The sequence below is a fragment of the Elgaria multicarinata genome, chromosome 9 (genome assembly GCF_023053635.1).
Source record: "Elgaria multicarinata webbii isolate HBS135686 ecotype San Diego chromosome 9, rElgMul1.1.pri, whole genome shotgun sequence".
Lineage (NCBI taxonomy): Eukaryota > Metazoa > Chordata > Lepidosauria > Squamata > Anguidae > Elgaria > Elgaria multicarinata.
Window position 1 is genome coordinate 24,635,959 of NC_086179.1, and position 25,898 is coordinate 24,661,856.

Consider the following 25,898-nt stretch of genomic DNA (forward strand, 5'->3'; position numbering starts at 1 on the left):
GGGGGAAAGTGCAGTCACCACAACAATTGGGGCATTCTGAGATATCTAAAATGGCATCTCCCCTCCTGATGGAGTTTTGAAAGAGGTCTGGTGAAACATTTCCTGGCAAGTTTCGCCCACCCCATCAATCACTGAAATGGTTCTCCACTTTTGTGTGCTGCTGATAAAGCAATAAAATGCTGAAGGGGGGGTGGCATTTCACCCTGATCCCTATGTTTCTGCATGGGTCACTGTTCTTAACATGTCCCCTGATTGGAGGAAGGCAGAGATCCAACAGGCAGACTCCTATGAGGGGAAGTAATTCTTCTGTACCTCCTAATGAGGATTGGTTGAAAGATTTCATCTGATTTGAAAAAGATTTTACCAGCTGTCCAAAGATGCAGATGAGACCTGGGGAAGCCAGAGTCATGAGCCATACAGACACTTAGCAGGTAGCCTCCTTCATATGTGGGTGTTTGGGGCTCATAGGGACCTTCAGTTATCTAGTTAATTTATTTTCCCATGGTGAAAAATTTAGGAATTACTGGGACCAAAAGAGCAGGTTTAGTTTCAGAGGTTGGAATGGCCCGGCAACTACCCAGGGCCACACTCTAACAGGGTGAGAGTGTGGCCCTGCAGAATCCCTGAAATTCCTGGCCCTGCTGCAGCTTCTTATTGCCAGCTCACTTGCCCTCTCCAAACAAGCAAAGAAGCCACCAGCGGCAGGGTGCAAGAAGAGGGAGCAGCTGCTGCCTTTGCTCATATCACCCTCTTATTCAAGGCAGTGGTGTGTTCTGTGTTCACAAGTAGAAGGACCACAAACCACCAGTGGTGATTATGACAAGGATGGATTTGGGCCCACTCAGGACATCTTTTCTAAGCCACCTACCCACCTATGTGGAGTCCATACTGTAGGGTGGCCATATTTGGGAAACTAAGAAAAAAGGACACCCAGTGGAGGGGGAGGGGTGGGAAAGCGCACTTTCCAGGGCCTCTAAAAGGTGTGTCATTCCCTCCCTCCCCACCGCTACATTAATGGTGGCTGCCAGACATGTTTTTTGGAGGCCCCAGAAAATGCGCATTCCCTTCTCCACTCCAGTTGGAGCCTTAAAGACCCTGATTGGAGCGGAGGAGGGGAAAGCATATTATACATTCCCCTCTCTGCTCCAATCAGGGCCTTTTCTATAGTGACATGCTTTCCCTTTTAAGGTCCAGATTGGAGCAGTGGAGGGGAATGGCATGCCTCCAGAAAGTGTGTCATTCCCTATCACCACACAAATGGCAGCCTTAAAGGGGAATGTATGTCATTTCTGGACATTATAGAAAATTGCAGAAAATCCCCCCTGACACCCAAATAGAACAAAAGCCTGGGGAAATCCAGGGAAATCCTGACAGTTGGTCACCCTACTACTGAAAACAAGACATCTCAATTTACCACCTCCTAATGATTTAACCCCTCCCCATTGATGGCAATAATGTGGTGCATTTTACTTCTTAAAATCAAAATCAAATCAAAAAAGATATCAAAGGAGCTTTAAAGAAACCATGGTTGGGGTGGGGGTGGGGGAGATGCCTGTGGTTCAGCCAGAGCCTTTCCTATCTTTACAGTCAGTTCTACTTGGCATGCAAATGATTGTTTCACGCACTAGCTTAAGGTGGGGGGGGGGGGAGAAAGAGAAACCACCCTGAAAATAGCAGGCAGCTCCTGAAGAAAGCAGGTCACGGCTCAGTGGAAAGCAAGAGAAAGGTTTTTAGACATACATCTATAAACACACACACACACACACACACACACACACACACACACACACAAACACAAACACAAACACACAAACACACACACTGAGACACCTCCCACCTTTCTCCCCTTGTTTATTGTGGAATCTTCAGGTTTCTCTGAGAGCTGAAATGACCCCGGAGGGGGTGAGGCAGCTTTTAAGACCTTTTCCTGCCCTTCTCCCCCTCCTGAGATGCTGTCAGTGTTTACCCTTTCTGCTAAGGAAAGAGACTCTTTAATGGAGGTGGGGGGCGGGGAGAGAGAGCAGATGATGGCTGTTGACAGATAAGTAGACAACAGATATGGGAAATAATATTGCAGAGGGACAGGCCTGACTTGGGCCATCTCTGGGTGACCATGTGTCCCATTTTCCAGAGGACGGTCCTCTATTTGAAGGTGCACTCGATTTGAATGGCTATTCAATTTAAGTCTGGTTTAAAGATAAAATCGAGGCATACAAGAATTTCATTTTAGATTGTAAACCTCAGAACGTGCCCCGGCTGCACCCTTGAGTGGATTTTTCAGGCAACACTCACCTATTCCCAAGCTTCCAATCACATTCATAAAATATGTATCTTAGAAGATGTGCAGTTTTTAAAAACCATGAGCGTGGGTGTCATTTCCATGCTTTAGTCACATGGGGACAATATGCAATTGGTTGTGCACTGACAGAGGAGGGGTGCCACCAGAGAACACTTTGCCTGTTCCCCCCAGACCTGGACCCGGCACTCATTCTGGGGGTCATATAAATACTACAGCAGTGTGAAATATTACTATGGGGAAGCAGCTCCCACATCATCCATGGTATGTATAGATTGGGCTATAATCATGTTGTTTCCACACATATAAACGCAACTAGGGCATGTCTACACCTGCCTTTTCTCTGGGATTGTCCCGGGATCGTCCCTGTGCATCCAAATGACACACAGGGGATCCCAAGATCAGGCAGGGATGATCCCTCCATTTTCCTGGGATAATTCTTAGGTGTAGAAAGGGCCCTACTCAGAGGGAGGAGGGTTGAATCCTTGAGAAGGGCGAAGTGGAAGATGACTGAGGAATGGCTATTAGACATTCTGCACCTGATAAACCATCATTTTTTTTCATATTCCTAACAGAAACATGAAATCTAAACTACCTGGGGCTGATCTGTCTTAGCATACCAGATTCAAGACCTTGAGTTCAGCCCATGAAATTGGAACTGTTCATTTTTTAGCAAGCATTTTACTTCAATTCCTAAATCTTCCTTTGATGTTTACAGTGATCTCTCAAGTGGGCTCATGTCCTACTGCTGCTGTCTGCTAAGAGTCCTTGAATAGGGCTGCTCCTTGTTCATATGTGATCATGTGATCATGTGAGTCAAAACACTGCCTGTTCAGGCCTGTCATCTCTCATTAGAGGAGTCCTTCTCAGAAGAGGAGCTGGAGACCCAGAGCACCCCACATCAAGGACCGCCACCAGACCAGTAGGAGTCTGGGCCCTCAGGGGTGATGGTTGCAAGTCCATCCCTATCAGGAGAAGGGCTCTCATCCTCTGGGACTGTGGCTGAACAACCCCCTGGCCCCCAGGAGTATCACTGCCTCAAGGGACAGACAAGTAGGCCCCTGTGAGAAGGAGTGATCACTTGCAGAGAAGGACTCATCAGGAGAAATTACTGCTTATGAGCAGCGCTCTGAACAGGAGCTCTGATTACTGCAGCTCAGCTCTGGGTGGGGCTTAGCCATCTTAGGGGTTAAAAAGCCTTCACTGTAGACCTAGCCAGTGTTAGAAGAACACCATTTTTCCAGCTCTTCTGCCATGTACCATGCTCCCTGGACCTTGCGCTGTGATTGATGTTCCATGTTATTGACATTTGAACTCTTTTTTTGACTCTGTCTCTGAACTGTGTAACACATCTGACTGATTGACCATGTTTTGACCTTTCCCTGCTATCTGGATCAACCCTGCATAAATGGCATAAATTTGGATGGCTTTAAAAGGGGATTGAATAAATCTATGGAGGAGAAGGCTATCAATGGCTACTAGTGCTGATGGCTACATGTACCTCCAGTATCAGAGGCACTATACCTATACACATCAGATGCTGGGGAACTTGGGCAGGAGGGTGATATTGCACTCAGGACCTGCTTGTGAGCTTCCCACAGGCAGCTGGTTGGCCACTGTGTGAACAGAATGTCGGACTAGATGGAGCCTTGGTCTAATCTAGAATGGTGTTTCTTACATTCTTAAGATTATCATCCTTGTTCTACTAGGCCTTCTGTGAATTCACCAGCCATGGGGCAAGCAGAAATTCTACAAATGAGACTTTCCCCATCATTACATCAGCATGATTTGGAAAGCTTTGCCTGCTGAATTTCTGCTTGTCATACAGTTGCTAAAGGCATAGCAACTCTTCCAGTTCCATTGAACTGTTCCACCCCACCCCCCTTTGCCTGTCAGATATCATCTTGAATGAATAGTTAATTTAGAAGCCCTTCATCACACTTGTAAAACCGGAGGTCCCACGATGCCTTGGGGAAATCCACAAAAGTTACATGAGTGCTTATATGTGTGCCATAAAAGCACTTTTAGTTATAGACAATCAAATTCCAGGGTGGGAATCAATTCATAAAGTGGTTAAAGAAGCAATGTCTTGGATCTAGTGGAACTTATTTTTCAATCCTAACAAAACGTTGAATTAGAAAGACACCCCGTTGCTTGAGATGGGTCCAGGTGTGACCGCTCAGCATTGCTTCTTATAGGGTGACCATATGAAAAAGAGGACAGGGCTCCTGTATCTTTAATAGTAATGTAGAAAAGGGAATTTCAACAGGTGCCAATTGAAGAGGGTGAAATTTCCTCTTCATCACAAGAGTTAAAGCTGCAGAAGCCCTGCCCTCTTTTGTATCTGGCCACTCTCCTATAGCTAGTGTAGCTTTAACTATTGTGATGCAGAGGGATTTCACCAGGAATCCCATATATACTAATGACACCTGCTGAAATTCCCTTTTCCACTTTACTGTTAAAGATATAGGATCCCTGTCCTCCTTTTCATATGGTCACCCTAGCTTCTTAGTCATTCAGCAGCAAATGCTACACAATACTGAATTGCTGTTGGTAACCTTTTCTAAATCTTCACCTTTACTTGATGTATACAAACCTTTACTACAAAAGTCGCAGGGGGAAGCAATTATGCTGAAGAGATGGTACCCAAGGATTGCAGCAAGAAGCCCACAATTTTAAAGCCACGAAAGGGCAATAGAACAGAATAGCTACCATTTCATGGAAGTCAAACTAAAATACATGACTCTGTTTATTTTTTCTCAGTAGGAGGAGGGACTGGCAGAGTTTTAACTCTAACACATGCATTTTGTGTAGCATCCTTAAAAAATGGTGCAAATCATCCAGATTACGCTGAATCATGACTCTGACAGGCTAATGCAACTGTTAAAGAACTGAATGCCCTGTAAAGGAATTTCCAGCTCCCCCCACCATGGGCTGCAGAACCAGATTTTGTGATCTCCCATTAACGATTCAGAATAACTGGCTTAGCATTCAGAATTTCTGCTTATACTCCATACAGACTATATATGCAAGAATCTACACTACTGCTTTACGGTTTGTAACAGTAGTGAGAACTGTTGGGGTCCAGGACATGCTCTATCACCTGCAGGAGGAGGCCTATTGCCTGGGAAGGAGAGCAAGTTGGCTGTTGGCTGCTGCCAGCCTGCCTGCCTGCTTCCTTGCTGCTTCTGCCACCGCCACCAGCATCATGCTGATGGTTTTTGTGGTGGACACAACACATTTTATATGGGTTTTTAATGTTTTATTGCATATTCTTTTAATTTCAACTAGGTCTTTTATTAGAATTATTGTATTTATTCCTTTTTTTACCTAGGGTGTTGTGTAGGGGTGTGCACGCCCCCCCCCCCGATCCGCTTCTCTTCCAGATCTGCAATTTGCGGATCGGGCCGCTTCGCTCCGCCCCACTCTGCCTATAGTCCGCTCCGCTCTGGGCAAGGCGGAGCAGGCCAATTCGCTTCTGATTCTCCGATTCTAAGCGGAGCGGAGCACATCCCTAGTGTTGTGGTCTCATCCACACTAGAGGCATTCAAGAGGCAGCTGGACAACCATCTGCCAGGTATTATTTATTTATTTATTTATTTATTATTGCATTTCTATACCGCCCAATAGCCGGAGCTCTCTGGGCGGTTCACAAAAATTAAAAACATTCAAAGTATAAAACAACAGTATAAAACCATAATATAAAATACAATATAAAAGCTCAACCAGATAAAAACAGCAGCAATGCAAAATTATAAATTTAAAACACCAGTTAAAATTTATTTATAGACTGTTAAAATGCTGGGAGAATAAAAAGGTCTTCACCTGGCGTCTAAAGGCATATAATGTAGGTGCCAAGCGAAGGTATGCTTTAGGGTGGATTCCTGCATTGAGCAGGAGGTTAGACTCGATGGCCTTATAGGCCCCTTCCAATTCTACTATTCTATGATCCTATGATTCTTGGAAATAAATAAATAAATGTTCATAGCTCCAGAATCTAGATATGGAGCAGTATATAGATACAGATAATTAAAACAAAGAAACATGCTATTGTCTATTATATTTTAGCAATGTATTTATCTTATTTTAATATAAAGCAACTTTGCAGAAGGGTAGTATAGGAATCTTTAGAACAAATAAATAGATTTTGGTGTAGCAGACAACCATGCCAGCAACACAATAGAATGAGTGTAAATACCTATTTCCCAAGATTAAAAAAGGGGGGTTCTTTGAAATAAATTGTTAATGATTTGCTGAAATCCCTGAGAGGCTGTCCCCCTCCTTTTCTCTTCATACAAGGGCAGTATGATATTTATTTATTTATTGGTCATGCTGCTGCATCAACCTACAGATTATATCGGCGTTTTAAGCCTGTGATGTAGCTCTGCTTTTATTATTCCACAGGTGAGAGACCTGCCTCTTAAACTTTATGTGACATGCTTATAGCTTCAGGCACTCTCTGCTGATGGGCACTGCTGAATGCCCAAACTAGAGCTGGCTTGAAATTTATCAGAAGATGTTTTTCTGAGAATATTTCTGAAATTTTTATTTTTATTTCCCTCACCCCACCCCACCCCACCCCACCCACACCCACACCCTAGACAAAAAAGGCTGCTTTGCAGAATGTTCCACCATTTTGGTGGTGACTGTCATTCCCGCCCCCCACTCCACAATATTTTCTAGAATGGTGCTAGCCTAGTCCTGGGTAAGCTGGAAGCATCCCCTGTGGACTCCAGTGAGGTTGAATTCCCAAGGATCTGACCTGTGGAGCCCACAGCTGAATGGCTGCCCTTACCTGTGTGACCTCCAGTTTACACATGGGGCAGTTTTACAGCCACAATTTGTGCTTTACAGCTGCTAAAGGCATAAAATACAGCCATAAATCTTGTATCTTGCCTTTGTGGCTGTTGATATCTTATCTTGCCCTTTTTTAAGCCAGGGAAATGTAGACACAAAATCAGGAGCGTGTACCAGGGCTTCAGGGAAATCTGGTGAGCCCCAAGCAGCACAAATTTCCCCATGGCACCCCCCCACACACACTGAGTCTGGACATTGGGGGGCTCACCCATCCCTAATTCAGTGCAAAATGGTAGCTAGGCTGTCAACACAGTTGTTGCTGCTGCCACCAAAAGCTTAGGAAAGAAGGAAAATTGGGCTCCTGCCATGCAGTGGCAAAGACTCTGTGGGGTTTCTGGCAGAATTCTGTCCTTGCCATACCTGAGATGCTGGCAATTGAACCTGGGACCTTCAGCATGCAAAGCAGGTGCTCTGCCACTAAGCTAGGACCCTAACAAAGTTCACTCAGCAACATCCTCCCCAGTCTCAAACCTCTCTCCTCAGCATCGTAACAGTTATATCTCATAAGAACATAAGAAGAGCCCTGCTGGATCAGACCGAGGGTCCATCTAGTCCACCACTCTGTTCACACAGTGGCCAACCAACTGTTGATGAGGGACCAACAAAGAAAGATATGGTGCAATAGCACCCTCCCACCCATGTTCCCCAGCAACTGGTGCACACAGGCTTACTGCCTTGAATACTGGAGGTAGCACATAACCGTCAGGGTTATGGTTATCCTTCTCCTCCAGGAATTTATCCAACCCCCTTTGAAAGCCATCCAAATTGGTGGCCATCACTGTATCTTGGTAGCAAATTCCATAGTTTAACTATGTGCTGTATGAAGAAGTACTTCCTTTTATTTGTTCTGAATCTCCCACCAATCAGCTTCATGAGATGACCCCACTGGGTTCTAAAGAGGGAGAAAAAGATGTCTCCCTGTCCACATTCTCCACACCATGCATAATTTTGTACACCTGTATCATGTCTCCTCTTAACCTCCTTTCCCCCAAAAAGCGAAATAATCCCAGCTGTTGTAACCTCCCCTCAGCAGTTGATTGGAGATTGAGATGATGGACAAATCCACAACAGATTCAAATTGGATTGGACTGCCATGAATCCAACCTGCAGATTCTGTAGGAGAGTGGCTTTTGACAAGTCATGTGGATTCTGGAGACTTGCATACCATTTTTTTAAAAAAAATATTGTGGGGAGGATTGCACAGATGTGCATCTGTACAAATGCAAATTTATGCTAATGCACATTTGCACAAGAGCACATTCATCCAAGTGCAGATTTTCAACCAACCAAAAGAAACTGTTTCTGTCAATGAGCAGTCAAGAGAATGAAAGATGTCTGACAATTCATGAGACACAGACAGGATGGATTTAACAAAATCCATACACCCTTAATTGAAGATAAGACCTTTTCCCTGTAGAGCACTGAAAAAGGCTCCCTTTCTCAGCACTCAGCAGGGAAGACTCTGATCTCTGATCTCCTCTTGATGAGAGAGAAGAACTTTCCTTGCTGGGAGAGAATGGGCTGGGCCTGGAGAAGATGCAGGCTACAGCTTCACCATGCTTGCTGTAGGAGCTCAAAGGGATACAATTGAAATCAGGTTTTGGAGTTCAGCCATGTCTCATGTTCTTCCAGGTTTGCATAGAACTAGGACAAAATAGTGTTCTCTCTCTCTCTCTCTCTTTGTGTGTGTGTGTGTGTGTGAGAGAGAGAGAGAGAAGTCCTTAAAATAGGGATGAGGAAATCTATCTCTTCCCAGTCCGTGTTGATTTCACACGTGGGGCTTCTCCACCACCCTCCAGAGCCTCTCAGGTGCTTTGAGTGTCTGAAATTCAAAATTTCCAGAAGTAGGGGGAATTGCTTGCAAACACACACATATATTTAGAAACATGTGTACAAAAAGGCATACATTGAGATAAATGCACATGGATACATACAAAGTTTCATGAGGACTTTTAAAAAGCAAATTCACAAACCGATGTAGAAATGGGATGAAATGAACACAATGTAGAAGAAATGAGAAACGTAGCAGAATTGAACTTGGCAGATTTGTGCATTGCTAAATGTATTTATATTATGGAGATAGGAACTGGAAGGAAAAGCCATGCTTCCAATGCAACACTCCGCATGTCTTTTCAGAAGTCCCATCATGTTCAATGAAGTTTACTCCCTTTGAGCTCCCAGGTATGCTGCAGCCCAAATGGATCTAATTTTGCAAGGGGCATCTATGAAGTAGGGTAAGTGGAGTTGGTCCGAAGTCCTTTCCCTTTAGTGGAGAAAGTTGGCCATCAGCGCATGGAACCAGCACATCTGTGCAGTCACCAAGGCAATGTACCCTCCAACCACAGACCTACTAATTAACCCGAGGACAAATTTCAGTCTATGACTACAGGTTTCCTGAACCTCGTCTACCAACTCAAACTATTAAAGCCCGCAGCACTATTTTGAAAAAAAATGGAAGAAAAAATTGTTTGGGACCACATTTAATTGATGTATTCATTCCATTTCACTGCCACCTGATGGTCCAAGTTCTATAGCCAAAGCTCTAGATTTATAAAATGACAGCCAGATGAACCGACCATGGCACAAGCCACTTCTGCCCACAGGGTGGTTGCACTATTTCAACCGTTGCAAGCTGTAAACCAGGCAAGTGATCCATTCAGACAGGATCATGGAGTTTTCCCGCAGTTGACTGCCAATGGAAGGCAGCCTGTTCTGGCAATGGACCCTTAGAACGTTCTGTCTGCAGGTGGATGAGCCAGGTGGATGTCACAGGCCGGCATGGGACACACTCTGAAAATGGCCATCTGTTTCTGGTTTGAGTTTTATCCAACAGCACACAAGGAAGAGAGATGGGAGGTAATGCTCCCTGGTATTTGCTCAAAGCATCGTTGGATGGTTTGGAACCTTCTAAAAACAGTTGTTTTATCACACAGCCAAAGCAAGGGGATCAACCCAAGCCTCAAGTCAATTCATTGTTGTGATGGATTGGTGGAGCTCGTCATCTCTTATCGGGCACCATCACTGTGTTGCCAGAGTGCCCTGAGCCCTTCCAAACACTGGACTCATTAAGATTGCCCAGGGTAGCTGCAAGTGGGAGCAGCAAAAATGGATAGGAGAGCCAGCCAGCACATGCCCCAGGCTCATGTTAATAGGTGTGATTGGATTCACCTGGAAGAGGGAGGGAGTGAAGACAGTGGAGGCTGCTGACTCTGATTTCAGTGGGGCTGTGAATCCATGTGTTTCCTCTGATCGTCCTCTTCACCCAGTGGAAGCTGGTGGCCCTGATTTCAATGGAGCTGTGAATCCATTCTGGGTTTTAATCAGAATCAGCCAGAACATTAAGGGACTATCCACAGTGCTGAATCTGGGGTTCAGCACTTTGGACAGCCAGGGTTCCACTCCTATGGTTCAGCACCTTGGATAGTTCCTTTAGAGTTCTGGCTGGTTCTGAATGAAAGCCGAAATGGATTCACAGCTCCACTGAAATCAGAGCCACCAGGCTCGACAGGGTGAAGAGGATGATAGGGGGTGGGGGTGGAAGCATGCCGGCACTGGATTTTTAAAAAGGGGGAAAGGAGATAGGTGGTAAGGAGATGGAGGAGAGATGGGGAGATGAACAGAGACCCAACAGCAGAATTGAGAAAGGTAAGGCTGGAGGGAGGAATTGCTTTTTTTCAAGGGGGAAATGCCAATCTCTGCTCTTCTATATACCTGGTAGGAGCCACTTAACTTACTGGGAAGAGAAGAGAGAAGAGACCAACCCCTCTTCCTCCATTGCCTCTTTAAGAGCAAGCTCTAAAAATTTAACTGCCCAAGGCTGGAGGAGCTGGAATTTCCTCAAGGAAAGGTAACAGGGAGAAACACCAGAGAAGATTTAGCAGCTGTGGGCACTGGGTCTCCTTGGGTGTTTGTCAGAGACAAGCTGTGGGGAGATGATTTACCTGGCCAGCATCAGTCCATGCCATTGCCGTAGGTGAAGGTGGAGAGTTTTCTCCTAATGAATCAGCCGTTCCCAAGTTGTTTTATGTTCTGTTTGGAGACAGCCAGTAGCTAGGAGAGCCTTCCTTATTAAACTGTTGAGTTAAAGCCTGTTTCTAGCTGCTGTGTCTCTGATGGAGTCAATGGACCAAGGAGGTTTTGCCACAAGGCCCACTCACAATTGGCTATCAAAGAGGAGCCACTGTCTCAAAGCTGGTCCCCACGCCACTCCAGTGAAACCTATAAGAAGGAACTTCATAGGTCTGGTGACTGATGTGATTCTTTCTCACATCAGTGAGACTTAAGTAAAGCAGGTTTTTTAAAAACCTTGTCCAATGTTCTTGTTTGCACTAGCTGACTGCATGTGGTGGTATGGGGCGAGGGGGAGGAGGAGGAAGAGGAGGAAGAGGAGGAGGAGGAATGTCCATCTCTGAGGTAGAGCAGGTAGACATTGTCAGTAGTGCTTTTCTGCTCGATGAAACATTGGCCCAAAGGGATGGATTCCTTCACATTTGTTAGGAAGAACTTGAACATCATTAGCATGACAAACCTGGTTATCCCTGAACTCACCCTAGCTAGAACCTAGTGGGATGCAACTCTGAGAGTTGGTTAGGACAAAAGCATTTTCTGGATGGGACCTAGACCCAACACATTGAAGAAAATTGTTCTACTTAGTTGCATCTGCTGATATTCCCTAGGGCATGCTTTCCCAGCATGGTGTTCTCCAGATGGTTTGACTTCAACTCCCATCATCCCTCACCATCAGCCATACTTGCTGGTGCTGATGGTTGTAGTCCAAATTGTAGTCCACAAGATTGGGGAAGGCTGCTCTAGAAGAATACGAACATAAAAAATCCAGCTCTTCCTTTCTTTAAGCCTATTAGACAAACTCTTTCATAGCGTTGGTTATTCAGCTGGGATAGGGTCATCATAGGTCAAAGGCAAATGTTCTGGTTCTGGCAGCCTACAAACACCTATTAACAATCTCTGGAAATGACTAATATATGTGGTTCTCTCACTGAGTCTGTTTACCTGCCTTTGTGAGCAGACGTTTGAAGGTTCTATTTTTAAAACAGGCATCTGTGTTTAAATGTGGGCTCTTTTATATTTGGGATTTTGCTGTTGGTGTTGGCTGAAATGCTACCTAACAGAAAGACACTTCACGGCAAACACCACCACCTGGCGATAGAACACAGCACTGCAGACCACAGCATTAACTTTCCTAACCCACGAGGGGGAAACACGATTAGCAAGAGGGACACCTAGTGGTGGAAATAGGACCAAGGAAATGAAAGAGAGGGTATGTTTGGCCCTCCCGACGTTTTCTACGGAAATCTCTCAAATCCCATGGGACAAGACAGACTATATCAGACGCCCACAAGCAACCTTAGAGGGAAGGGAGGGAGAGCCAGGAATCAGCACTCACACACGGGAAACTTCCAGAGCATGGTCTGAAGGCACATGATGCAGCAACCATACCAAAGCTAAGCAGATAAAACCTGGTCACTCCCTGAATAGGAAACCACCTATCTATACTGTCTTGAGTCCCTTGGAAGAAAGATGAGTTATAACTTCAATCAATCAATTAAAGCGTTTGATTTGAATAACTGCAGAGTTCTCTCAAATATTCGTGAATTCCAATGGGTCTCACAGCACAATCCAATGCATGTCTGCTCAAAACAGTTGCAGAAACAGCTCTTTTTCTTCTGAGTGAAACCAACAGTTATGTGACACATGAAGTGACTTTGTTTGCACTGGCAGCAAAAAAAGACAAGGAAGAGAGAACTAGACAAATTTGCCATAAACTGCCATAGAGATTCAGACTGCTGAGTGAAAGCTGAGTTTTAGTTATGGTAAATTTCAAGTTATCTGTGTAATTTTTACTTATTTGTATTACCGTACATATGTATGGATGCTTTCTTTTGATGTATTTGTCATGGCCTTTGGCGAGTACAATAAACTTTGGATTGGCAAATAAATAAAAGGAAAAGTAAGTTCTGTTGATTTCAATGGGGCTTTTGACCAGGTAAGCATGAACAGGATGATAACTTTAGGCATGATTACTTTTCTCTGGATTGGGGTTCAACCCCTATGAAAGCCTAGCCCCCTTCAGGTATTCCTTTCACATCAGTAATGGATGTGCAGAAGGGCTGATGATAGGCTTTGTCCTTCCCTCTTCACACATTTAAAATATTATTAATAATATTTTAAAGCTCAGCTAAAAACTTTTCTTTTTCCTAAAGCTTTTAAAACTTGATTTTGCTCTGACTTTTATACTGCCTGTTTGGTGCATTCTCTTCCCCTCCTTATTGTTTTATTATGATTTTATTAGAATGTGAGCCTATGCGGCAGGGTCTTGCTATTTATTGTTTTACTCTGTACAGCACCATGTACACTGATGGTGCTATATAAATAAATAATAATAATAATTCACTGAAGGGAGCACCTGCACAGGCAACTGTATGCACAGAAGGCTATGTCCATGTGAGCAAGAAGACCCACAAACATGAACACAGCCTTTTGCACCTAAAGCTCTTCATGCCAGCACTCCCTTTGGGCATCAGTGAATGCACAGAGGGTAAGGGGCGGAGCCTGCCACTGTCGCCCTCCATTGCATTCATTACTCACATGACTAGAACCCATGAAGAGGCACCTCGGTTCTGGTGATTTTAAAACCTTGCAACTAGCAATGGCTGAACCTTTCTCTCCTCTTCTCATTCCACCTCCACCCCCAGTCTTACATTCAGTTCAACTCATATTTTGATAATATCTTGGGTCAAGTTCAATTTGCCCCAAAGTTGGGGGATTTTTATTTTTAAAAAAAAATTCACATGAAAATTCTTAAACATTCTTATGTCCATTTCTCCCAAGCCATGCATTTTTCTATGCCTAATAGATGTATTTTTGCAAGCCATTTTCTTATTAGAATGCAATCCTGAACATTATTTTCCCCACGGTATGCTTTGCTGTGAGCACTTTTAGACTGGAGAACTCCATTGTAATATTCAGAGAAGTGCAAATTTCAAAGGATTACAGAGTTTCGGTTTGCATGTTTGGTTTGAAAGTGCAAAATTAAAATATGAACTGAACAATTTCTCCAACCCTAATAATAGTAAACACCCTGCTTTCCCACAGTACTCAACCAGATGCTTCCAGGAAACATGCAAACAGGGCTTGGAAGCAATAGCCTCTCCTCACCGTATGCCTCCAGTATTTGGTATTTACAAGTATTCTATCTACATACTATATAATTAGAGTCCCACGCATCTTTGCATCCAAGAGAGCTTTCTGGACTTTTAAAATGGGTTTCAATTGGTCTCATTTAATTTAAACTACAGTGATGACTTTCTCACTTGGTAGTATCATTTCCACCAGCCAATGACTGTCTACCCCCGAGGGATTCCAGACCCCACTTGCTGGCTTTCCAGAACACTTTCCGAAAATGATTCCCTTACATCATTTAACAAATAGAGCAAACAATTATATGATATTGGAGCACTTAGCACATCCTCCTAATTAATCACTCTATTCCAATAGTTTTATTTTCTTTCAGCCTGACCACCACATCTGTATAGAACTGCCCCGTGTTGCAAAATAATAACAGCAATTGTCATTCTCCCGTTGTTTGCAGAATGGGCACTGATACCAGATTCTGCATCACTGTGATTTTGCCAGAAATCTATGGTCATTCAGTCCATATATAAATCTCTCTACAAATCAAGGAAACTGTTGACCCCAAGGAACTGTTATTGATCAAATCTTTTATGAAGGACATTATTCTACTCCCTGATATGGATACTGCTAGCTTATTTTTTTATTATGCTTTCTCAGCTATCTGTGAAGCCACTCCTAAGTTTAACATGTCCTTTGTCATGATAAGTTTATCATGATAAGTTTATCATGTCCTTTGTCATGATCCTTATCATAACTGATAAGGATTCATAACTGATCTTAAAGAGTTCCTTGGAAGTGATGGGATAATTTGGTATTTCTGCCGCCTGTTTAAAAGGCAGTTAGCACAGAGAGAGAGAGAGAGAGAGAGAGAGAGAGAGAGAGAAAGGCAGAACAGAATGACTGTTTACCACCAGTCCCAAATGCACACAAGGCGATCCTAAAAGAAAAAGGGACCACACTTTTCCTTTGGTGAACAAAAGAAAACAGCTTTACTCACAAGTGAGTCAGGATTGAAGGAGAAGTAAATTGGGACTTAATGACGAAAAAGACTACAGGAATATGGCAGAGCTCAGGCAGCACACCTTGACACGCATGTAAGGCTCAACTGGAACAGGAAGCCCTTTTATGTTCCTTCCTCCTTCCTATCCAGAAGGATCCAGTGGCCAGACTGGATGAATGGAATCAGCCCAGGACCTAAGGATACTTCACTGAGAAGGTTGCACCTACAGTTCATTGGCTCACCACATGGGACAGCTGTCCACAGATCACAGCAGCTCCTCACAGCAGCTACAGAGAAGGGTTGGATGTATTTATCACACCCACTCCCAACAATTCTCTGCAACAAACAGAGGTGTATCAGCAGAAACGTTGGGAGGGAGAGTGGTTCCTTCAAAGCCAAACTTTGCAGAATCATGATTTGGGCAGAATTGCAGGAAAAAATAACTCATGTTAGAGCAGTATGACAATGAAACGAATTACCTAGGGAGGTTGTGGGCTCTCCCACCCTAGAGGCATACAAGAGGCAGCTGGACAGCTATCTGTCAAGTATACTTTAAGGTGGATTCCTGCATTAAGCAGGTGGTTGGAATCGATGGCCTTGTAGGCCCCTTCCAACTCTTCTATGATTCTATGATTCTATATATATTTTTAATAAAGGGAAAGTTCCTGAGTTTTGGGAACTGAGCCACCACTCAGCTCATGAACTTGTGCCAAGTCAGGGGCGCCATGGGCATTCATCGAGCCAAAGACAAACAAGATTTCCCATGACAGCCATCTCTGCATGGACCTATGGCCCAATTGGAGTCCACCAGGAGGGCAGCCTTCAGTGCGATGGCCCACTTTCTATGAAACACCCTGCCTCTGGAGATCAGGCAGGTGCCAACGCTGTGTTGTTTTCGACACCTTCTGAAAACATCTTTATTTCAAGAAACCTTCCTTGAGTGACCAGCTGCAGTTTTTATTGGTTCTCTGTTTTAAAACCAACTTTTTTTCAAAATAATAATAATAATAATGTATTTTTTTCTTTTTTCTTTTTATTGTTCACCATTCCAGAATCTGTCTAGATGTGCAGCAGTATTATAAAAATTATAAATGAATACAATGAATAAAACTGGGCCACGGGGTATGGAAAGACTTGCCTGAAGGTAAAACGTATGAGAAACACTGATTTAGAAGACTCTCACCTCCTTCTATTTCCATGTAATCTTCATCTCATTATCCAAACGGAGTGAATCAAAAGAAAGAAACCCCTGCTATTTGATTAAGCTCAGCTGCTTTTCAGGTAACAGCAGCATCTCTGAGCCAGTAAACAAGCAGCCAAGCAGTGCACCTTTTGTGAAGGATATGAGATACCTTGTCTTAGGCTCAGTAGTACCCCCCTCCCAGCCTATGCTCCCTGCTATCAGTTTCTCAATGCACACAGCACCTGCTGCAGCTGCAGAGTTCATTAAAAGACACAATTAATTAGAACAAGAGAAAACAAAACCTGCCATATTTATCTTGGATTGACACAGGTATGCCTTTGGTGGAGGATGCTGTCCTCTGCTGGGACTTCTATTACAGATTATTTCTTAAAAGACTCACAAGACACACCTAACTACCCATGTTTTTCATCCCTCCCCCCTCTTGCCACCTACATCATCATGATGGAAGACAGCCTGATGAACAATCGCCAACCTTCGACTTATATCGGATATCCTGGGATATATACCAGGAAGAATAAGGGTTGCTTCATACTGCACCATTTTTAAAAGGTGTTTTAAGTATACACAGGAAAATGTGAACCCTTTCTGCAAATAGCCATGCTAGGAAAAAGTGACCTATCAATTAATATTAGCACAAGTCGTTTAAAAGATCCGATTTTTATACCATACAAATTGGGAACATCTGAAGCAACATCTATCAAAGGCCTCAGCTAGACCTGTGGCTCTAGCATGACAAAGGAGTGAGGATCTCATGATATTTTTATCGTGAGATTCCCCACCCCCACCCCGTTTACACGCGGCGCGCAACGGCCTTGGAGGAACAGGATGTTGCGCCCACCATGTTGTTGTTGTTGTTTTAAAAAACAAACAGAGGAAGCGCACGTGCGCTGAAAAGTAAGTGTTTTTTAAGAAAAACTAATTTCCCCGCTCACCCCACCCCACCCCCAATGAGGAGCTCTGCACCCCTTGTGTGGTTCCTGGCTCCTCTAGAATAACCGCGAGGAGCCAGGACAACCATGATGTCCTTTCCATCGTCTTGGGATCATCCCAAGACCGTGAAAAAAACACGACTAAAGGATAGGGTGATATCCCAGGGAAAGGGAGGGATCATCCCTCCTGGTCCCAGGATCCCCTGTAAGTTATGTGGGCACACAGGGATGATCCCAGGATGATCCCTGGGATACCACCCTGTCTAGCTATGGCCAAAGTCTTTCCTCAGATTATGGAAAATAGACTAAAGGTGTAATCCTACCTGTTTAGAGAAGGGGAGAGTCCTAAAACTCCCAGCATTTCTCAGTCTGTCATGCATTGCTTGACTTTTTCCTGCCTAAATATACATTATATTGCAACTTAAACAGAATGTACTATTTTGAAGATCCATAATGTAAACCATCCAGCACCCAATGGAATCCATCAATATTTTTGCTTATGTAAGTGAATAGGAAACATATTTAGGGCAGAAACCTATGCATGTTTACACACACAAAATGTCCTACAATTCACAACTGCCTTATTATGGCACCAAAAACCAGCTGCCCGAGGTAGTCTCCTCAGTCTGCCTAATGGTAGAGCAGTCCCTGATTATAACATCTGAAAAGATCTCTGTGTATCTACATCTGTACATCTGGTGCTCTCTCTTCGCACAGTCAGGAGACCAGCTTTTCCAGGATTCATGATCGCATAGAGAGAACTCTGCATCCATACTGTTGTACATGCAGGGGCACTTTCAAACACTCACTAGGAAGCCAGCTTGCAGCTGCCTCCTGAATGTACATTCCATGGCAAACCAGGATCTGCTGGTATGTAATGTATGAAATATTCCTAAACCTATAAAGCCTTACACGGCTTGGGACCACAAGCTGATTTTAGATGTATGTTGTCTCTCTCTGTGTTATTTCTGTTGTATTATGTAAATAGAATCATAGAATAGTAGAGTTGGAAGGGGCCTCTAAGGCCATCGAGTCCAACCCCCTTCTCAATGCAGGAATCCACCTCAAAACATATCTCACAGATGGCTGTCCAGCTGCCTCTTGCATGCCTCTAGTGTGGGAGAGCACACAACCTCCCTAGGTAACTGGTTCCATTATCGTACTGCTCTAACAGTCAGGAAGTTTTTCCTGATGTCCAGCCGGAATCTGGCCTCCTGCAACCTGAGTCCATTATTCCGTGTCCTGCACTCTGGAATGATCAAGAAGAGGTCCTGGACCTCCTCTGTGTGACAACCTTTCAAATATTTGAAGAGTGCCATCATGTCTCCCCTCAGTCTTCTCTTCTCCAGGCTAAACATGTCCACTTCTTTCACTCTTCCCTCATATGGTCTTTAAATTTTGCATACTATAATTTTTAATGGTTTTTAATCTTTGCAAACAGCCCAGAGAGCTTTGGCTATGGGGTGGTATAGAAATGTAGATGATGGTGATGATGGTGATGATGATGATGATGATGATGATATGTTAAGCATTTCTCTTTCCCAAGTCAACTCTGGTCTTTCATTGCATGGTATATTATGTTGGAATGAATATATACGAGCCTCTTTCTCATTTTCCCCCAACCTACTGTTCTGAAGTTGTGCCACATACTCATTTTCATTATTACTCTTATCTCTCCAACATTAACATCAATACCTTAACAAAGTGCCTAAAATCTGCATGCCACTGTTTAATATATGTTAAAAGGAGATCCCCTGCCGGATGGGTCACAACAATCTAAAATCAAGCAACCCAATTGGAAAGGTTAGGGGGCAGATATAAGGAAGGGAGAAGGAAGCAAACAAAAGGGAATATGGGGGGGGGTCAGGGCTGGGGAATGAGTTCTTTACCAAAAACTAGAACATTTTGGGAGTTTATGGGAGAAAATATAGCACAGAATAAATCGGTTATCTATTTCAAAGAAGAGAACAAGGAGGAAAGATAACATCCTTGTTATTATAAGATCATTCCAAATATAACTCAAGTGTAAAATAAGCATATAGACTTATCTTATCAGAACATTTGTCATTCTGGTACAAGTACATCTTTCTACAACTTTCATCAGTTTGCCTTTCTTTTTAGGTCTTGACAAAAATGAATCAGTGTTATCTGCAAGGCAGCAATTCTATATTCTGCATAGCCATTCAAATGAAAGAGAAGGGTGCTTCTTTTACAGTGGCAAACCTTACCTCTTGCAGTAGTTTATCTGTCAATGCAAACTATACCAATAGCATCTTTCAGATAATGCTACAATACACAGTGAAGATCAAATGGAATATAATAGCCAGCTGTTTTCACCAGAATTCTTTAGATGGTCTTTCTAATGACAGGTATGCCTTAGACAAAACCAAATTGGGCTGGATCCGATGATACATCTCCCATGGATTTTCAACCCACTAAGCACATTTGTCCTGCATCCACCATCAGATGTGTGGCGATATAACATTTGAATGCGGCCTACATGCGTAATTCCAAAGCACATAGGCTAGAATCACACTGTTGATTTCCCACATTAAATCTGGTAATCAAATGTGCAATGTTGGTCTTCATGCATTGGAGGTTACACTTTTAGGCTGTATCCAAACATGGCATCCTTTTGTGGATGTGCCAAGATATAGGACAGATGGGTTGGCAGGAAGGATGGGCATGCTCCCATCCATGTGATGGTCTGGATCAGAGGTGTTTGTCCTTATCTGGCCCACATAAAGGCAGGGGAAAAATCAACTTAATAGACAGGTAAAAGAGACATCTGTATAATAATGAGGGGGTGCAATCTTCAAGTTTAATTGGTAGATTCGTCAATCCAGTGGAAGCTGGTGATTCCGATTTTGGTGGGTCTGTGAACCAGCCAGTGTTCTGATGGAAACTAACCAGACCCCTCTCATGACCACTCAGCTGCCATTTTGCACAACAATGACGGCATGCAAAGGTGACCTCAGAGAGGAGGGGAAACAGGGTGTGCCAGTTGGTGGGGAGGGGAGGGGACTGGGGGGGTGACTTCCACTGTATCCAGAGGCTTTTCCATCCTCCCCACTCTTACATCTCAGCTAGATGGGCAAAAAAGCCCATCTAACTTAAATGCAGAGCAAGAGGCACGGTGGAGGCAATGATCTCTTCTGATACACCTCCCGCTCTGCACTGAATACTGATAAACCACTGGGTTTGGAAGATTATGGGTATCACGGGCTGATTACATAGGATTGTGCCCTTAATCAGTTGACAGACTTCACACTAACCCAGAGGTAGGCAGCCTGATGCCTTCCAGTTGTTTTGGACTCATGCTGGCTGGGGCTTATAGGAGTTGTAGTCTAAAACATCTGGAGGGACCCGGGTTGCCTATTAAAGATGCCGCAGGAGTCTGCTGATGGGTGGTGGAGTCTGACAGATTCCTGTGTGCTCGTCCTCCCAGACCCCACTTGTAACCACCTCCCCACCACCCCATTTTGCACAACAATGACAACTTGGAGCTTTTTGGGAAGGTGACGTTACACAAACGGCAGCTTTAAGGGGCCATTTATGCAACATTACAGACATAAATGGAGCATTCATGCCTATAATGTTGTGTAAATGGGCCCTTTATGGACACCATTTTGATAACATTACCTTCCCAGAAAAGCCTGAGCCTCCAATGTTGTGGGAAATGGTGGCTCGGTACGAGGATGGATGGCCCTGTGACTTCGTCGGGCACTCACCGAGCGGTCCAGAAGTTTGCGCGGCACCACAAGCAGGGACAGAAAGTAGTTTGGTGAGCACCCAACAAAGCTGGGTGCAGGTGAGTCCATCGATCCCTAACCTGTAGTAAGCTTTTCTCCATGAAAATATGCCTTGGATAGAATCAAGCCATTGGACCATCCAGCCCAGTGTTATTTACTTTGACTGACTGCAGGTCTTCGAGGACTTTCCCTACCTTACTTCCTTTTAACTGGAGAGGCTGGGGATTGAAGTCACAGCCACTTACATGCAATGTTGAGAGAGGCAATTATTTCAAAAGAGTGCTACCTTGAGGTTTGGGTTTGGTGAGCTTTCCACAGGGCTTTGAGATGGTGACGGTCTTCTGGCAGTCCGCGTTGTGTAGGGCTCGCTTTAGGTTCCCAGTTCGAGTCTTCAAGGCAGTGTTCAGGTCACATTCTCCCCAGGCCTGGAACTGGTATTTACATTCCGCTGCAAGGAATAAAAGAGCACATCGCATGTTATTAGCAGCAGCTGAAAAGGAGGGGGGAATAGCTACTCAAAGGTACCAGCACAGAAGATCCTTTACTTCGTAAAGATTTGACACAAGGTGTAGATCTGGCCAAAGTGAGGTATAAAAAGGGAATATTACATTTTCACCAGGTTTCCCCACCTTTTCCCTGTATCAAACAAACAAACAAAAATAAGAACTCCATGAAGCTCAAACAGGACAGAAGACAACTGCCTAATTTAACAGCATTGCATGCTCCAGCAACTACAGGCGATAGAATGTTGCTCCTAATTACTGTTCCACCCTTGGTGTATCTTTTAACTGTCTCATCAAACTCACTCTCTCTTGCTCAAAATTCCCTTTTGTCCCAGGGACTTTGATGAGCTAATTAACCCACTCAGCCTGACATAGCCATCTTTTAATTATTATTTTTTGCTCCGATCCTTTCTTGAACTCGGAGAGAGATGAATGGAGCTTGAAAACTCACTTGAGTTGTGCAGGGCCACCAGAAAGGTGACCCCCAGGCTCTTGAGTTCTGCTAGCATCTCATCAAGTCATTGCATGCTACAGTTCTATGCCCATTTATCCGGCGTGAGCCCTGTTGAACTCAATGGGACTTTGTTCTGAGTAAACCTATATAGGTTTGCACTGTAAGTTTTTGAAGGAAACTGCTGTTTTTGTTGTTAAAGGACAGATGGATTAAATTCTTTGGATCTAAAGCGACTGATTTCATGAGGCCCCAGATATGTCTGTGCATTAGTTAAGTTCTCATGTTTGCCAGTTTCCATGGTGGTTGGTTACACTGTACAACCATTACACCAACTAGATTGTGAAGCTATCACCTCAGGGTTACAAAAAGGGCTCATCTACACCAAGCAGGATATTCCACAATGAAAGCAGTATATAAAAGGCAGGAGCCACACTACTGCTTTATAGTGATACTGAAGTGCACTGCAGGATCTATAGTGGTAATGAACTGCACTGACAACTGTTGGGGCCCATGACACAACTACACCAAGCAGGATATAACACTATGAAAGTGGTATGGAAGTAGTATATGGCATGTGTCAATGGGCCCCAATAGTTGTCAGTGCACTTCAATACCACTATAAAGCAGTAGTGTGGCTCCTGCATTTTATATACCGCTTTCATACCACTTTCATAGTGGAATATCTATTTGGTGTAGATGAGCCCAAAGAATGAAAGTAGCCATGTGCTTTTTATACTGTATTTTGTATTTGTGCTTTTAACCTGTTGGTTGTTTTATTGTGGTTTTAATTTTTGTGAACCGCCCAGAGAGCTTCGGCTATTGGGCGGTATAAAAATGTAATAAATAAAATAAAAATAAAATAAATAAACGTTGGCCAAAGGAAACATTCCAGAAGAAAAATGTTAAAATCCATATTATCGTAATAGTTTAATATTCCAACACTGTGTAATCTTATGGATTCTTCAGCACGTTTCATCTGATAAGATGGTAAAGAAAGCAAAACATAAAATAAAATAAAAGGTGGTGGAGTGAGGGGAAAATGGCTGATTCTGAAGCCATGGAGCCTGCATTTCATTAGTCTTAAAATGGAAAGTGTAAGGGCGCTACAGAGGCTCAAATTAGGACCTACCATGTAGTGGGGATGATTGTTAGTGCTGCACCTAATTCTAGAACCTACTTCCACAGTTTTGCTAATTGAGTTCCTTCTGTCCTATTTGTGAAGAAATTTGCACATTTTGGTAAGTTCTTATCAAAAAATGTACTGAACAAAATTCCCACCCTCACTATCACTGGGAAAGCCAAGGCTTGTGACAAAAGTCATCCCACCCACATCATCATTCAACTAATACAGGGATCTGTTTCCAGCATGTGTGAATTTTAATGTTCCATAGAGCAAGAGTGGTTGTTTTATTGTGGTTTTAATTTTTGTGAACCGCCCAGAGAGCTTCGGCTATTGGGCGGTATAAAAATGTAATAAATAAAATAAAAATAAAATAAATAAACGTTGGCCAAAGGAAACATTCCAGAAGAAAAATGTTAAAATCCATATTATCGTAATAGTTTAATATTCCAACACTGTGTAATCTTATGGATTCTTCAGCACGTTTCATCTGATAAGATGGTAAAGAAAGCAAAACATAAAATAAAATAAAAGGTGGTGGAGTGAGGGGAAAATGGCTGATTCTGAAGCCATGGAGCCTGCATTTCATTAGTCTTAAAATGGAAAGTGTAAGGGCGCTACAGAGGCTCAAATTAGGACCTACCATGTAGTGGGGATGATTGTTAGTGTTGCACCTAATTCTAGAACCTACTTCCACAGTTTTGCTAATTGAGTTCCTTCTGTCCTATTTGTGAAGAAATTTGCACATTTTGGTAAGTTCTTATCAAAAAATGTACTGAACAAAATTCCCACCCTCACTATCACTGGGAAAGCCAAGGCTTGTGACAAAAGTCATCCCACCCACATCATCATTCAACTAATACAGGGATCTGTTTCCAGCATGTGTGAATTTTAATGTTCCATAGAGCAAGAGTGACTAAAGAACGACTAAAAGAAGTCATCTGAAATAGAGGCACGATTGAAACAGGAAAGCCGACGCATTCAGCTATCCAAACAGGGGCTTTGAGCTCTTAAAAAGCTGATTTGATTCCCTGTGCATTCAGCCGTGTTTATGATACTTGATCAGATTTGCAACCTCTTCTGTTGTGTTGGGCTAATCATCATGAACAGCTACAAGGCAAGCAGGTACAACGAGGTCCTCTCCATACTGGGAATAGCTGTCCCTATTGAATTTGGCTGGTACAGATGGCTGAGGATTTGGGTTGGGTTTGGGGGGGGGGGTTATAAGAACCTACCAAACTTTGCAAATGTCTTCATAAATGGGAATGTAAAGAACTTGAGATTTTTTTAAAAAAGAATATAGGAGTGAGCAAAATGGATAGATTCACCTATCTCTAGTCAGGGACTGTTGACTCAAAATGTACATCAACTTACATCTTGGCTGGGACATACTGGGAATAATATTTTGTTTTTCTGTCTAAACATGCATAGGGTTGCACCTTAATCACAAACTGAACATGTCAATAAGTGAGAGGTTAAGGGAATGATCCTGTCACCCCTAGACAGTGTCTGAGGGGCCATAAGAACTTTGGATTTCCAGATCTGAGGTCAGAAGCAACACAACAAACATGGGTCTGGGTCTGGGAGCTCCAACCCCCCTCCCCCTCCCCCTCCCCACCCCATGCTGGCTGTCTCTATGAGGTTGGGAACACAACCTTGGAGAAGGAAAAAAGCAGCATTTCAGTGGGTGGAGAAGGGAAGAGACCGGAGAGGGCAGACTGAGAGCTATCCTGAGGCCTCTCCACCCTCCTGCCCTCCCTCTCTGAGAGACAAAGAAGCCCATCCAGCAAAAATGCAAGATGGGAGGACAGAGAGGCAAAGTTCATCTCTGCTGGTCCTCCTGTCCTGCATAGGATGACCAAAAGCCTCCGTGTGGAGGCTTATGATCATTGCAGTGGGTTGCACCCCAAAGTAAGACTATGGATTGCCATGTTGACATGGTCTGTTCATGTAAACACACACAATTTTAGATGCCTGCCATCTGCAATTGTCAGGGTATTTATATAGATAAATGGATGTATAGATGGTAGATAGATAGATGTATTGCCTAATTAATTAGGAATGCCTTGTAAGTCAAATAAAAAGGGCTTTTATTGATTAATCTATTATTTTAAAGCACTCCAAATAAATAATGTCCACTAGTAGCACATCCAGTTTATATTTTTTATAGTTTTTATTCTATATATTTTTTTAAAAAAATAGAATTTTATAAAGTTCTAAAATTTAAAATTTTAAACATTAATATATATAGGATGCTCTACGAGTAGTCTCTCCTCTTTCTTTTTCTTTTTTTATTAGTGCTGTAACATGCATATCACATAGCCTGCATTCCGATTAAATTAAATGATTTAAATATTGCAGCCATCATGTTTGGAATAATGGTGAATCTAGGCCCAATGGACATTACCTCCAAATTGCTTCTTCCAGTTGCAGGGGATCTTACACCTTTGTGTCTTCATTGTTTGTTTACAGTCAGCTCCACTCCGGGTGCCTTCACGAGTCCCTAGTCCACAGTCTCCGCTAGTGGGAACACACACACTCCACTGCCATTCCCCACAGTCAGATTTCTTTACCTTCTTCTCTGGAAAGAACCACAAGGAACAACCCAAATAAAATAACAATCAGAGACCA

The 25,898-nt window shown here is 43.3% G+C and overlaps 1 protein-coding gene across 1 annotated transcript in view; it reads right to left on the reverse strand.

The window, feature by feature from the left end:
- PTN (pleiotrophin) overlaps positions 1–25,898 on the reverse strand; it is a 116,724-nt gene that overhangs the window by 1,414 nt on the left and 89,412 nt on the right. Inside the window, exons 3-4 of the mRNA XM_063135047.1 lie at positions 25,675–25,848; positions 21,477–21,638 (exon numbers count right to left, since the gene is read on the reverse strand). Coding sequence (XP_062991117.1) covers positions 21,477–21,638; positions 25,675–25,848 — 336 coding nt within the window. The remainder of the gene's footprint in view (positions 1–21,476; positions 21,639–25,674; positions 25,849–25,898) is intronic.